The sequence below is a fragment of the Dipodomys merriami genome, unplaced genomic scaffold (genome assembly GCF_024711535.1).
Source record: "Dipodomys merriami isolate MVZ:Mamm:240054 unplaced genomic scaffold, mDipMer1.0.p SCAF_20, whole genome shotgun sequence".
Classification (NCBI taxonomy): Eukaryota; Metazoa; Chordata; class Mammalia; order Rodentia; family Heteromyidae; genus Dipodomys; species Dipodomys merriami.
Window position 1 is genome coordinate 22452392 of NW_027203382.1, and position 13099 is coordinate 22465490.

Sequence of the window (13099 nt, forward strand, 5' to 3'; positions counted from 1 at the left end):
TTCACTCTAGGCTGGCACACTACCACTTGAGTCCCCTCATCTCTTTTGGCATTTTGCTAGTTAACTAAAGATATACGATGCAGACTTTTTTGCCTGGGCCAGCATCAAACTGTGACCATCATATCTCAGCCTCCTAAGTATCCAAGATAAAAGTTGTGAGCTACCAGCACCTGGCATCAGGTGTTCTTTATAGTTTATAACATGGACAACTTGTCTAAGATGGAAATCATTAAAAAAAAAAACAACCATGGAGTATGTATAGCCAACTGAAAGCTGTGCCTATTTTAAAAGGACAGCTGAGGAGGAACTGAGGAGAATATGCAGATGTTTTGTAAACACACAGTGGTGGATGCTGGATTCAGGGAGAAATGTACAGCACATGTGTTAGGAAGGGATGTCCTTCCTTTTCTTCAGGGTAATTTCCATAGTTATAACACTGCAAAGGGAAAGTAGTATTTTTAACAATGCAGCTTCCTGTTAAAAACGGTCCCACAGCAGTTTGCAGAATTAATGTAAAAACTGTCCCATAGAGCTCATCTACTAGAAGTTTCCTAAAGAAACTGTTAGTTCTTTGAGTACAACTCTTTATTTTTCTCTGCCATAATTTGAGAAGACATACCTTAATTTGGATGTCAAAGATGAAATAACGAGTTGAAAAAATTACCATGTACCTTTTTTTCACTTTACGCTTTAAGTTAGGCAGATATACAAATAAATGAAAATAAAACTTTAATCTTCACGGTTTTGTTAACATGGTGAGGTTGTTTAGAGTATATGTCTTAGGAGTTAAATAACAATACAAAAGGGGAAAGAACCATTAACATCTTAAATATGAGTATGCTAATAGCTTTAGGTAATAGATCTATATTTTAAGTAATACTGAACTTTTTTCATATGATTTTATGCTTAGGATTCTTGATTTCTAATATACATAAAATGTTTATAATTAAGGTTGGACAAAAGTAGTGGCTATGACTGAGTTGGACAGAGCAGGTATCTAAACCCAAGAAAACACAAAAGACAGATTAGAACCCAGCATGAACCAAAAATAAGTGGCACCAGGACTCTAGTGTTTGAATCAGAGTTACGTAAGGTTAGAATGGGCCAGCAGGTCTCCAAAGCCAAGGTATGAGAATGTTGGAACTCAAGTCCATAGACATACACTAATTAGGATCCCATTTCCAGAGTAACAGCTGCTTGCTTTGAGCTAACAGTGAGTTGGGGCTGTGGCTAGCAGATGTATGGAAAATGATTATGCTACTTACCCAGGAAGAACCACTGGACAAGTAGGCAGGATCCCAGTGGTGGTTGGAAAACTTTGATGCACTAGTTAATTGAGCCTTCCACTGGGCCAGAAAATAGCATTAAAAATGCTATTTCCCAACTTAAAAACCGTATTGAGCCAGGCACTGGTGGCTCACACCTGTACTCTTAGCTACTCAGGAGGCTGAGAGGTAGCTACTCAGGAGGCTGAGGTCTGAGGATTGTGGTTTGAAGTCAGCCTGGGCAGGAAACTTCATGAGACTCAGACTACTCAAAAAAGTGAGAAGTGGCACTGTGGCTCAAGTGGTAGAGCTCTTGCTTTGAGCAAAAAAGCTGAGGGACCATGCTCAGGCCCAGAGTTCAAGTCCCATGACTAGCAAAAACCCAAAGTCATGAAATGCTTCTATTTAGAGAATGAGTTGATTTATGAATAAATTTTTAGCCCTTCCAAGTGTTAAAAAATACTTTTTATTTTATTGGATGGAACTATTTAAAATGTATTGCATGTATTCCATTGGCTTTAACTTCATGAAATGGGCTGTAGTACTTGCCATTCTGTTTTCTGTTGACTCAATGCTATACAGATGGGAGGGGCTGTTTGCTCACACAGTAAACTTGCTCTGTACTGCTGCTGACGAGATGGGGGAAAAGATAACTTTTTTGTTCAAGATTACCTATTCATTCTGGGTTACTAGAATCTGGCCAGAAAGTAGCGTGAGACCTTTGTATGACCTGTGACAGTCACCTGATACCCTGGTCTTTACACTGAGATATGATTCTCACTTTCTCTTCTTATGTTTGAGTCAATAGAAGTTAGACCAATAGGAACTACTGTAGTTTTATACTTTTAACCACTCAAAAGTAATGGAAATGTCCTTAATTACTAGGGACCAGTTATGGAAAAGAAAAGCTTTTACATAAAGAAACTAAGACCCCGGAGCTGAGAAGGTGGCTCAGTGGTAGAGTGCTTGCCTTGCATGCATGAGGCCCTGGGTTCAATTCCTCAGCACCACATAAGCAAAAAGAAAAAAGCCGGAAGTGGCACTGTGGCTCAAGTGGTAGAGCGCTAGCCTTGAGCTGAAGAGCTGAGGGACAGCGTCCAGGCCCAGAGTTCAGGCCTCACGACCGGACCCCACCCCCCAAAAAAAGAAATTAAGACCCCAAAATTAGTCAATTATTTGCATGTTGGGTTAGACAAAGAATAAATAGTAAACTGTGGCTAAATCATGTGGGAGGCTTAAAAGATAGGGTTATAAGCCAGGTGCTGGTGGCTCACATAGGTAATCTTAGCTACTTAAGAGGCTGAGATCTGAGGATCTCAATTCAAAGTCTGTGAGACTCTTATCTCCAATAAACCACTAGAAAAGCGGAAGTGGCACTTTGGCTCAAGTGGTAGAGTGTTAACCTTGAGCTCAAGAGTTGAGGGACAGTGCCCAGGCCCAGAGGAGGGGGGGAGGGGGAGAGGTAGTTTTTGTGTGTGTGTGTGTGTGTGTGTGTGTGTGTGTGTGTGTGTGTGTGTGTGTGTGTGTTTTAACAAGTTCTCTTTATTGAGACTTCCTGTTCTTGAGGATAAGGATGTGGTCTTTCCTTCTAGTGCAGGAAGAGGGTCTTTCACATAGTAATTTAATCTTCTCTCTTTAAAAAACAACATACTGGTCAAAGAAATCTTGCACCTGCTATTTTTCAAGTGTCTTTAACTTAGTTTGTGCTTCAGGATAATCTGTTTTAACTCCTTCACCTAATGAGCATATCTTCTCCATCCTCTCTCTCAATTTCCTCCATCCTCACAACATAATATTGGGAATTCAAAGCTGGGTCATAGATGCTCATGTTTATAAGTGTAGGAACCCCCAAAATGGTCTCCTATGTATTGCATTTCACATTCAGAGAACATTGAATGGAAGGTCTTGCAGTTGCCTCAGAAGGGAGGTCTTTCTGGCTGTATTCTGTTTCTTGATGCCCTTTGCTCCCTGGGGCAGGCTATTGGAATCTCTGCCTTTTCTTCAAGAAATAGAAATCCGTTTCCTTTTCCCCAAAGCCAAGAATAAAAACATAACATTTCTCTACTTGTCTATGGAAAAGCTGGCTGTAAGGAAGTTCTCTGATCTACACTTGACTGATGTTACAGAACTCATCCTAGGGATCCTGACACATACCTGAGAGGATGAAATATAAACTAGCTGTATCAGAGAAGTCAAGAAGACTTTGAACAGGCAGGCTTTCACCAGTTCTCCACTCCGTTTGTTCCCATTAGATTATGGCTTTCCACATAGCTGTCTCTACTTCATTGAATCTAAGCATCAAAATAGACAGATTATTCCATGTCTTTGGGTCTTTAGTTGAAACCTCCTAAGCCACACAATACTTAAATGAATGCATTATACTTTTCTCTTGTTCTTTTCTTACAGCAGGGTCTATTTGGACCCTTCTGATGGACCCTTCGTGTCAGTTACCTCTGCCAATTACACAAAGAACAGTAGGGGAGAACCTAGAACAATTTACAGCACTTGGGGAGGAGGCCTTTGTTGTTCATGGTGTAGCACTTTGTTTTCTTCTAGAATGTGAAAATATAGTGATTTGATTCTGATTCTGATTCTGACTCTGATTCTTTGAAAGAATGAAATTTAAAACAGATTCTTATGTAGTATTTTCTGATCTTCCTTAACATTTTATGTGGGCTGCAAATTGTAGCTTTCAGGATTTTAACCCTATCTTCATCCAGTCCTTGGCTGTTGTCTGGAGTTAGCTTGCTGAAGACCCAGACCACTGCTTTCACCACAGAGCCATACCACCACAATCCTTCCTCACTGAGGTCTGGAAGAACCCTGGGGTTCTGGTATGATGTGTGTTATGGAGTGTGCGTGTAATATGAAAAGGGTTGCTGTGGGTAGTGGAGGCATGTACAGATGCACGGTTCTGTCTTCTATTATTTCATTTTCTACCTCTTTAGTTTAAAAATATTTTAAAGTAGTGTAATTAGTACTTAGCTATTTTTTAACATTTAATTTTTAGGAAATTTTTATTTCTAAGTTTTTGTTTTGTTTTATTTCTGGTACTAGGGCTCGAACTCTGGACCTCTTGCTCTCTCTTGGCTTCATCCCTCAAAGTTGGCCCTCCACCACTTGAGCCATGACTCCAGTTCATCTTTTTGGTTTCCAATTAAGATCTTCATATCTCAGCCTCCTGACTGGCTAAGGTTATAGGTATAAGCCACCAGCACTTGGCTTATTTCTAAGTTTTCATCTGAAAAGATTTGAACTATAAATAAACTTTTGATTGTCTGTTGGCACTCTTTGCTGCATTACAGGAGTGTTTATGGTGTTTAAAACAACTTACCAACAGTAAAACATGAAATAGGAGTGCTTACTAATTGCTTTCTTCTTTCACTCACTTATGAGCTCCAGTACTTCAAAGAATACTTTGAATACATCAAGGAAACTATGTTTATTCCTGTGTTCAGAGTTTCTGGCTTGCTGGAGAGTTCTGTAGGAGGGAGCAGAATGGAAAGAGTGCCTTCAGCAAAGCTTGTTAGGCAGGGAAGATTCACCTGCTGTCCTACCTATGTTCAAAGCTATGGACAGGTTGAAGTAAGAAAATGAAATCAGTGGATCACTATTCTTGGTTTTCAGGAATTAGTTTGTTCTTATGTTAGGTACAATATCAAAGATGAAAATAGTGTGACATTTCTTGTTTTCTCATAAAATATATTAAAAAGGGCTGGGAATGTGGCTTAGTGGTAGAGTGCTTGCCTATCATGGCTGACATCCTACCAACTGACTGGGATTTGAACTCTTGATTTGACCTGTTTGCTCATTGGCTGACACTGTACTATCATACCTCCCAGCCTTCACAGTTTAGTTTTGTTTTGCATTTCTCTAATGACTAATGAAGTTGACCATCTTTTTATATGGTTAGGACAATTTGTATATATTTGAAGAAATATTTATTAAATTCTTTTCAGGGCTTTGACAGTATTACATGCCTATAATCCTAGCTAGTTGGGAGGCAGAGGCAAGAGGATCTCAACTTTGAGGCTAACCTGATCAAAGTTAGGGTGACTCTGTCTCAGAAACAAAATATAAACAATAGGGCTAATGTGTGGCTCAAGAGGTAGAATGTGTGGGCCCTGGGTTCAATCCCAAGTGTATTCTTCTTTCAAAAATCTTTGCCCACTTTACTATTGGGTTGTAAAGATTGTTTATATATATTGGATTTTCTTATTATATACTAATTCCTAAATATTTTCAATGTACTTTGATACTATTTTTATTAACTGATAATTCTCGATTATCTCATTCTGTTTGTATTTAATGCTTCCATGCTACTCTCTTTATTGACACGAACATATTCTTTTTCCAGCCTTTGTTTCTCTACCTTGCTCTCCAGTCTGTCCATGACCCACTTCAGGTCCCTGAGGAATACCTAAAGCCATATGATTTTATCCAAGATAAACACAGGAAAATCTATGCCGGAATGGTGTCCCTTATGGATGAAGCAGTAGGAAATGTCACTGCAGCCTTAAAAAGCTATGGGTTCTGGAACAACACGGTGTTCATCTTCTCCACAGGTAAGTCTGTCAATAAACTCATCTCTTGGTGAAGCTTAAGACACAGTGTTCAATAAGTGGAAAGAAGATAAATTGGAACAGTTAGCATTTCCTTATTAAAACAAATGCTAACTGCAGTAGTGGAGACATGACTGAAATGGATAGAAAGATGTACCTGAGGAAAGAGAATTAGGTGCTTTTTCTCCTTTCCTTTAGATATCAGAATATTCTAGCAGTATACTTGAAACTAAGTACTCAGTAACTGCATAAATGAGTCCCTGGGCTAGAAGTAGCTATTTCTATATTACATCCCAGCCATCTTCTATGAATACGACTACCGGGGACTGGGGGGAATGAGCATTTGTATCAGTGTAGACATGAATTATGACATTATATAAATAAGAAATGAAGCCAGTTCAATTTAGGTAGAGGCTCAAAGTGCTCATTATTTTGTATTAAAAATTTTTCTAACAATAAAGTTATAGATGTTGGGCTGGGAAGGTGGCTCAGTGGTAGAGTGCTTGCCTTGCATGCATGAGGCCCTGAGTTTGATTTCTAAGCACCACATAAACAAAAAAAGCCTGGAAGTGGCACTGTGGCTCAAGTGGTAGAGAGCTACCAAGAGAGCTCTTGAGCTGAAGAGCTGAGGGACAGTGAGCAGGCTCAAGAGTTCAGGCCAACAACAACAAATAATGTTATAGATGTTGATTACAGATAAAACAGATAAGAAGGGAAAAAGAAAATTCATAATCTTGGCATCCAGAGCTGATTTTGGAAAAATCTTCATTATGGAAGACCTTTCCAATGGCAGACCTTTCCAATTCCTAATGTGTTACATATGTGATTCCCCATTTCCCCCATTACATACAATTTTCTAATATTTGGTTATGTGCCTTTAGGTATAGTCCTTTATTGTACTTCTGACACAGCAGAGCTTTGCTAAAGATGGATATGCTGAGCAACTGGGTAAGGCCAGGCAAGTGGCTATCTCTACTTGAATAGCCATGTTCAGTCAGGCAAGTGGCTATCTCTACTTGAATAGCCATGTTCAGTTGCCTCAGTGCCATCTAAATATTGTAATTTTATTTGTGTTCCTTGCTGTGAAAAGGGTTAAATGTAAGATAGGTTTTTCTCCAAAAGTTATCCTTCAAAAAATAGGAAGACATCTTGCTGGGAAGGTGGCTCAGTGGTAAAGCGCTTGCCTTGCATGCCTGAGGCCCTGGGTTTGATTCCTCAGCACCACATAACCAAAAAGAAAAAAGCCGGAAGTGGCGCTGTGGCTCAAGTGGTAGAGTGCTAGCCTTGAGCTGAAGAGCTGAGGGACAGCGCCCAGGCCCAGAGTTCAGGCCCCACGACCGGACCCCCCCCCAAAAAATAGGAAGAAATATTATATTTAATTCCTTACATAATGTATCATTTATTTTAAAGAGTCTGGAATAGCATGTGATCCATGCTGGTATTAAATGCCTACAAAGTCTCTAGAAAGAACCAGCGAAAAGGAGGCTAGAATGTTTAACACTAATTCCTAGAATGTTACCTCACAATTTCAAAAATTAGAGATGGCAAGTTTATTAAAACATACCTTTGTTATATCACAGCTACACAACTTCAGGACAAATGATGTCCTAAATTGCAAGTGTATATGAAGTAATACATTATCCATGGGAAAGACATGCTTAGAAGGGAAAAAGTAGGGTTGGAAGACTGTTTTAAGTATCTCAGAGTGGCTCTCATGATCACAGAGATAGATATTGGTATCAGGATTGCATGCAAAAAGGTGGATATATGATAATAAAACTTATTTTAGCTCAATATTTATGGTATTAAATCTTTGTTCATAATTATTTTAAAATAAGGAGTTGACTTTAATGAATATCTGTAACGCTTTAGTTATCCAAGATGACAGTGGTGATTCTTACTGAAAAAGTGAGGATTACCTTGTGGGAGGGTTATTTTATATTCTGGCACTGTGCTTAAATTAACATATATATTAATGTTAGATATGTATGCTTCTTAATACATTTTTATTGTAAAAATACTGTACAGACTGGTTACGGTTACATGCGCAAGGAAATGAGAACATTTCCTATCAAGCATTGTTACCTCCTCCTTTGTTTTTCCCCTACCATCCCTTCCCTCCCACCTCCACAACTACACTTTCCCTCCCACGCCTAAATTGTAAAGTTCACTTTTCAACATAGTGTCTTGTACATCTCATTGTTACAATGGGTCAACCAGTATCCCTATTTAAGCATATTGTTGTTTATCCTTCCCCTCCCCAAATTAGAGAAGTGTATATACAAAATGCACGGCACAGACATCAAATACAGTGAAAACAGGGGTTATACTGTGGGGGAGGAACATACAAATCAACAAAAATCACATGGTACATTATAAATAGGTTAGAAACAATAGCAAGAAAGAAAAAACCACTTGTGTCCCTATCTTGGGGTTCATTTCGCTTAACATCATCTTATCTGGTCATATGTACATAGCTTTTGACCTTTTCTGCTTGTCCCAGACTTATACTAGATATTGCAAATAAGGGAAACCATGGGACCTATGTTTCTTTGGGCCTGGCTTACTTCACTTAATATAATTTTTTCCTAGTCTTTCCATTTCCTAACAAATGGGACGATGTCATTCTTTTGGATGGAGGCATAGAGTTCCGTTGTGTTTGTGTGTGTGTGTGTGTGTGTGTGTGTGTGTGTGTATACACCACATTTTATTTTTTAAATTTTTATTTATTTTATTTTTTTATTGTGAAAATACTGTACAGAGAGGTTACAATTACATGGGCAAGATAATGAGTACATTTCTTTTACTTTTTTTTTTTTTTTTGGGTCCAGTAGTGGGGCCTGAACTCTGGGCCTGGGCGCTGTCCCTCAGCTCTTCAGCTCAAGGCTAGTGCTCTACCACTTGAGCCACAGTGCCACTTCCGGCTTTTTTCTTATGTGGTGCTGAGGAATCGAACCCAGGGCCTCATGCATGCAAGGCAAGCGCTCTACCACTGAGCCACCTTCCCAGCCCCAATGAGTACATTTCTTTTTTTTTTTTTTTTGGTCCAGTCATGGGGCTGAACTCTGGGCCTGGGTGCTGTCCCTCAGCTCTTCAGCTCAAGGCTAGCGCTCTACCACTTGAGCCACAGCGCCACTTCCGGCTTTTTTATTTTTGCTTATGTGGTGCTGAGGAATCGAACCCAGGGCCTCAGGCATGCAAGGCAAGTGCTCTACGACTGAGCCATCTTCCCAGCCCGAGTACATTTCTTATTAAGCATTGTAGCCTCCTCCTTTGTTTCCCCTTCCCATCCCTTCCCATCCTCCCCCCCCCCCCCCCCCGCCCCCCACCGAATCCTCCCCCCCCCACGCCTCACCAAAGTTGTAAAGTTCGTTTTGGACACAACGACTTGTACATCTCATTGTTGCAATGGGTCCACCTGTATCCCTATTTAGACGATTTGTTTTTCCCCTTCCCCTCCACAAATTAGACCAACATCAAATACAGTGAAAGCAGGGGTTATACCGTGGGGGAGGGACATACAAAGCAACAAAGAAATAATCTTATAAATACGTTAGAAACAATTGCATGAAAGAAAAATAACATTGAATACATATCTTAGGGTTCATTTCCCTAACATCACCTTATCTGACCTTTTCTGCTTGACTCAGACATATACTAGATATTGCAAATAAGGGAAACCATGGGACCTATGTTTCTTTGGGCCTGGCTTACTTCACTTAATATAATTTTTTTCCAAATCTTTCCATTTCCTAACAAATGGGCAATGTCATTCTTTTTGATGGAGGCATAGAATTCCATTGTGTATATATACCACATTTTCTTGATCCATTCATCTACTGAGGGGCATCTGGGTTGGTTCCATATCTTAGCTATAGTAAATAGTGCTGCTAAACATAGTTGTGCTGGTAGCTTTAGTGTGGTCTTGTTTGTAAACATTTGGGTAAATGCCCCAAAGGGGATTGCTGGGTCATAGGGGAGCTCTATGTGGAGTCTTTTGAGGAACTTCCATACTACTTTCCAAAGTGGTTGAACAAGTTTACACTCCCACCAACAATGAAGTAAGGTTCCCTTCTGTCCACATCCCCTCCAGCATCTGTTGTTGTTAGAGTTCTTGATTTTTACCATTCTAACTGGAGTGAGGTGGTATCTCAATGTTGTTTTGATTTGCATTTCTTTTATGGCTAGGGAGGTTGAGCATTTCTTCATGTGTCTATTGACCATCCTTCCTTCCTCTTCAGAGAATTTTCTCTTTAAGTCTTTAGCCCACTTATTTATTGGGCAGTTGTTTCTTTGAGGATTTGTTGTTGGGGGATTTAATTTTTTGAGTTCCAAGTATATTTTAGATATGAGACCCTTGTCCATTGTATGGCTAGTGAAGATCTTCTCCCAATCCGTAGGCTTTCTATTGATCTTGCTAGCTATGTCCCTTGCCATGCAGAAGCTCTGTAGCTTCATGCAATCCCATTTGTCCAACCTTTCTTTGATTTGTTGTGTTTCTGGGTCTCTATTCAGAAAATTTCAGCCTGTGCCAAGGAGACCTAGGGTTTCTCCTATTCCATCCTGTAATGTTTTCAGAGTGTCTGCTTTGACTCCAAGGTCTTTGATCCATTTGGAATTGATTCTGGTGCAGACACCACATTTTCTTGATCCATTGATTTGTACACTTTATTGGGCTAAATCCAACTTTATTGTGTTATTTATTTTCATATTATGCCAAATTCAATTTACTAGGGTTTATTTAGAGTTTTTACATTAATTTAAAAGTTGAAGTAGGTTTCCTTTTTCCTCTGTGAGGTTTTATTGTCTTGATTAAATTTGCTTGATAAAATAATTTGGACATATTTTCTATCTTTTCTTTGATCTAGAACATACTTTTCTGAAAGTTTGCTAGATCTTCCTGGGGCCTTCTTTGGAGGCATTTAAAAAAGTTATCTCCATATTTCACATTTTTTTGCCTAATTATATTTAGATAATGGATTTTTAAAATATTTTAAAATTGCGTTTGCCTGAAATGCAGTGAGCCCTTTAGTCCACATACTGGGTTGTTCTTCACTCAGGACGTTTTCCTATTCATATGGTAGCTTATTGCTTTTCTTCTGCTTGATTTATTTTCTTTAAAAATATCTGTAATTAATAGGGATAGAGTATCTATTTAGCGTCTCAGTGAACTTTTTCTCATCCCTTTTTAGCCTTTTATCCTTTCTCAGCCTTCTGGAGCCCCTCTGCATTAACAGTTAGTCATTTTGACTGTTTCAGTTTTCTTCAATATCTGCATTTTTAGTTTCTTTGCAGATTTCTTTCTTTGCAGCCTTTGTTCCCTTTTCTCCTAAGCTTCTTAGTAATAATAATAACCAGTGTTTATTTAGTAATCTTAACTGCATGCCCAGGCCCGTCCAGCTTTTTCCTCCTATACTTTTACACTGTTGCTTGTGGTATAAACGTTTAAAGCTCAAAGTAAAAAATAATAATAATAAATAAAATAAAAATAAAAACTCAAAGTAACCCAGTGCCAGTGATTCATGCCTGTAATCCTAGCTACTCAGGAGGCTGAGATCTGAGGATTGTGGTTCAGAGCCAGACCAGGCAATAAAGTCTGTGAGACTCTTAAGTCAATTACAAGTAGAGGGCAGTAGAGGTGTAGCTCAAGTTGGTACAGTGATAGCCTTCAGCACAAAAGATCAGCACAAAAGATCAGGCCATGAGTTCAAATTTCAGGATTGGCACAAAAAAGAAAAAAAAAGAAAAGCTCAAAGTAACCCTATGAGATTGTTCTCATTCCCCTTTACTAATAAAGAACCAAAAACTTCAGGAAGTTGTCACTTGTCACACTTCAAACAAACAGAAGAGCCAAAATTTGAAGCCCAAAGCAAAGTGAATGTTTGATTACCTAGGTAATTTGTTACTTGGGGCCTCATCTTCTTTTCCTTTTATCTCATCCCATTTTTTCTCCACTACTTTGGCTTGCTGCAGGTCTTTTCCCATATTTTTCCTTTCTCTGATTCCTTCTGGGTAGAACTTTTTCAGAAATCTTCATTTTTATGTTAAATTGTTGCCTGCTAGATCCTCTTCACTGAATAAAAGCAATGAAGGATAGGACAGCCCTTACTCAGCCTAGCTCTTTAGCCTTACAGTTTGTAAAAATGATTTCAAAATTCTATTATCAGCACCTATCTGTCCATCTTGGTTTCTAATGTTGTAATGGGTTTTCATCTTGTATAGCAAGATGTTGGTCAAGAGAAACAGCACTAGTGGTTATTAGGAAAACATTCTTTATCCTGGACCAGTGTCACCATCTGTCTAGATGCTACCTGCCAGGAACCTGACTATAAGTAAAGGGTTAAAATGAGAGCTGATTCTTGAGTAACTGGGTCATGAGTTAAAACTAGGAAATTTGATGCTTGGAACCCTAAGGAGCAAACAGTGGTTGACCCCAGTATCTTGATGCAGCCATTCCACACTTACATTAACTCTTACCAGAATAACCAGTTTCAGGTACTGAGGTTTTGACTCTAAGAAGAAGCATTCTCTTCATTTTTTTTTTTTTTTTGGGTCTGCTTGTGGGGTCTGAACTCTGGGCCTGGGCACTGTCCCTCAGCTCTTCAGCTCAAGGCTAGCGCTCTACCACTTGAGCCACAGAACCACTTCCGGCTTTTTTTTTTCTGCTTATGTGGTGCTGAGGAATCAAACCCAGGGCCTCATGCATGCAAGGCAAGCACTCTACTACTGAGCCACCTTCCCAGCCCCATCTCTTTATTTCTTATTTCAAACCTTTTCTGTGTTTATTCACAATTTATTGCCCAAAGTAGGATTTAATAATGTGCTATATAATATGTGATTAAACTCAAGGAGAGAAGACCTGGACTAAAATCAGAGCAATGATTCATTTTTTTCCAGTTTTTTCTATTTTTTCCAGTTATAAGGATAAGAATGCTGGGTACATCCAAACTAGTAAATGTTCAGTCCAATACACTGTGAAATAAGCTAGTTTCTTAGGATCAAGCTTGTATTTAGTGACAAGCTAGAGAGGCAAGGAGTTGGTTTTAAGTTTTGATGCTTAGGGAAACTAGTTTTTGAAAAAACTCATAATCAGAGAGAATTTATGCAGCATCTCATTCTTTGTCTCTACCAAGCATTTGCGTGCTTAAGGTAGTTCTCTCTGTGTCATCTGGAGACCACCACACCATACTTTGTTAAAGCGACATTTCCTACCGAGTTAGTTGGCTCATGCTTGTAACTCTAGCTATTTTGGAGGCTCAGATCCGGTTGATC

At 39.1% G+C, this 13099-nt stretch overlaps 1 protein-coding gene across 1 annotated transcript in view; it reads left to right on the forward strand.

The window, feature by feature from the left end:
• Arsb (arylsulfatase B) overlaps window positions 1–13099 on the forward strand; it is a 175336-nt gene that overhangs the window by 33381 nt on the left and 128856 nt on the right. Inside the window, exon 4 of the mRNA XM_070031209.1 lies at window positions 5623–5830. Coding sequence (XP_069887310.1) covers window positions 5623–5830 — 208 coding nt within the window. The remainder of the gene's footprint in view (window positions 1–5622; window positions 5831–13099) is intronic.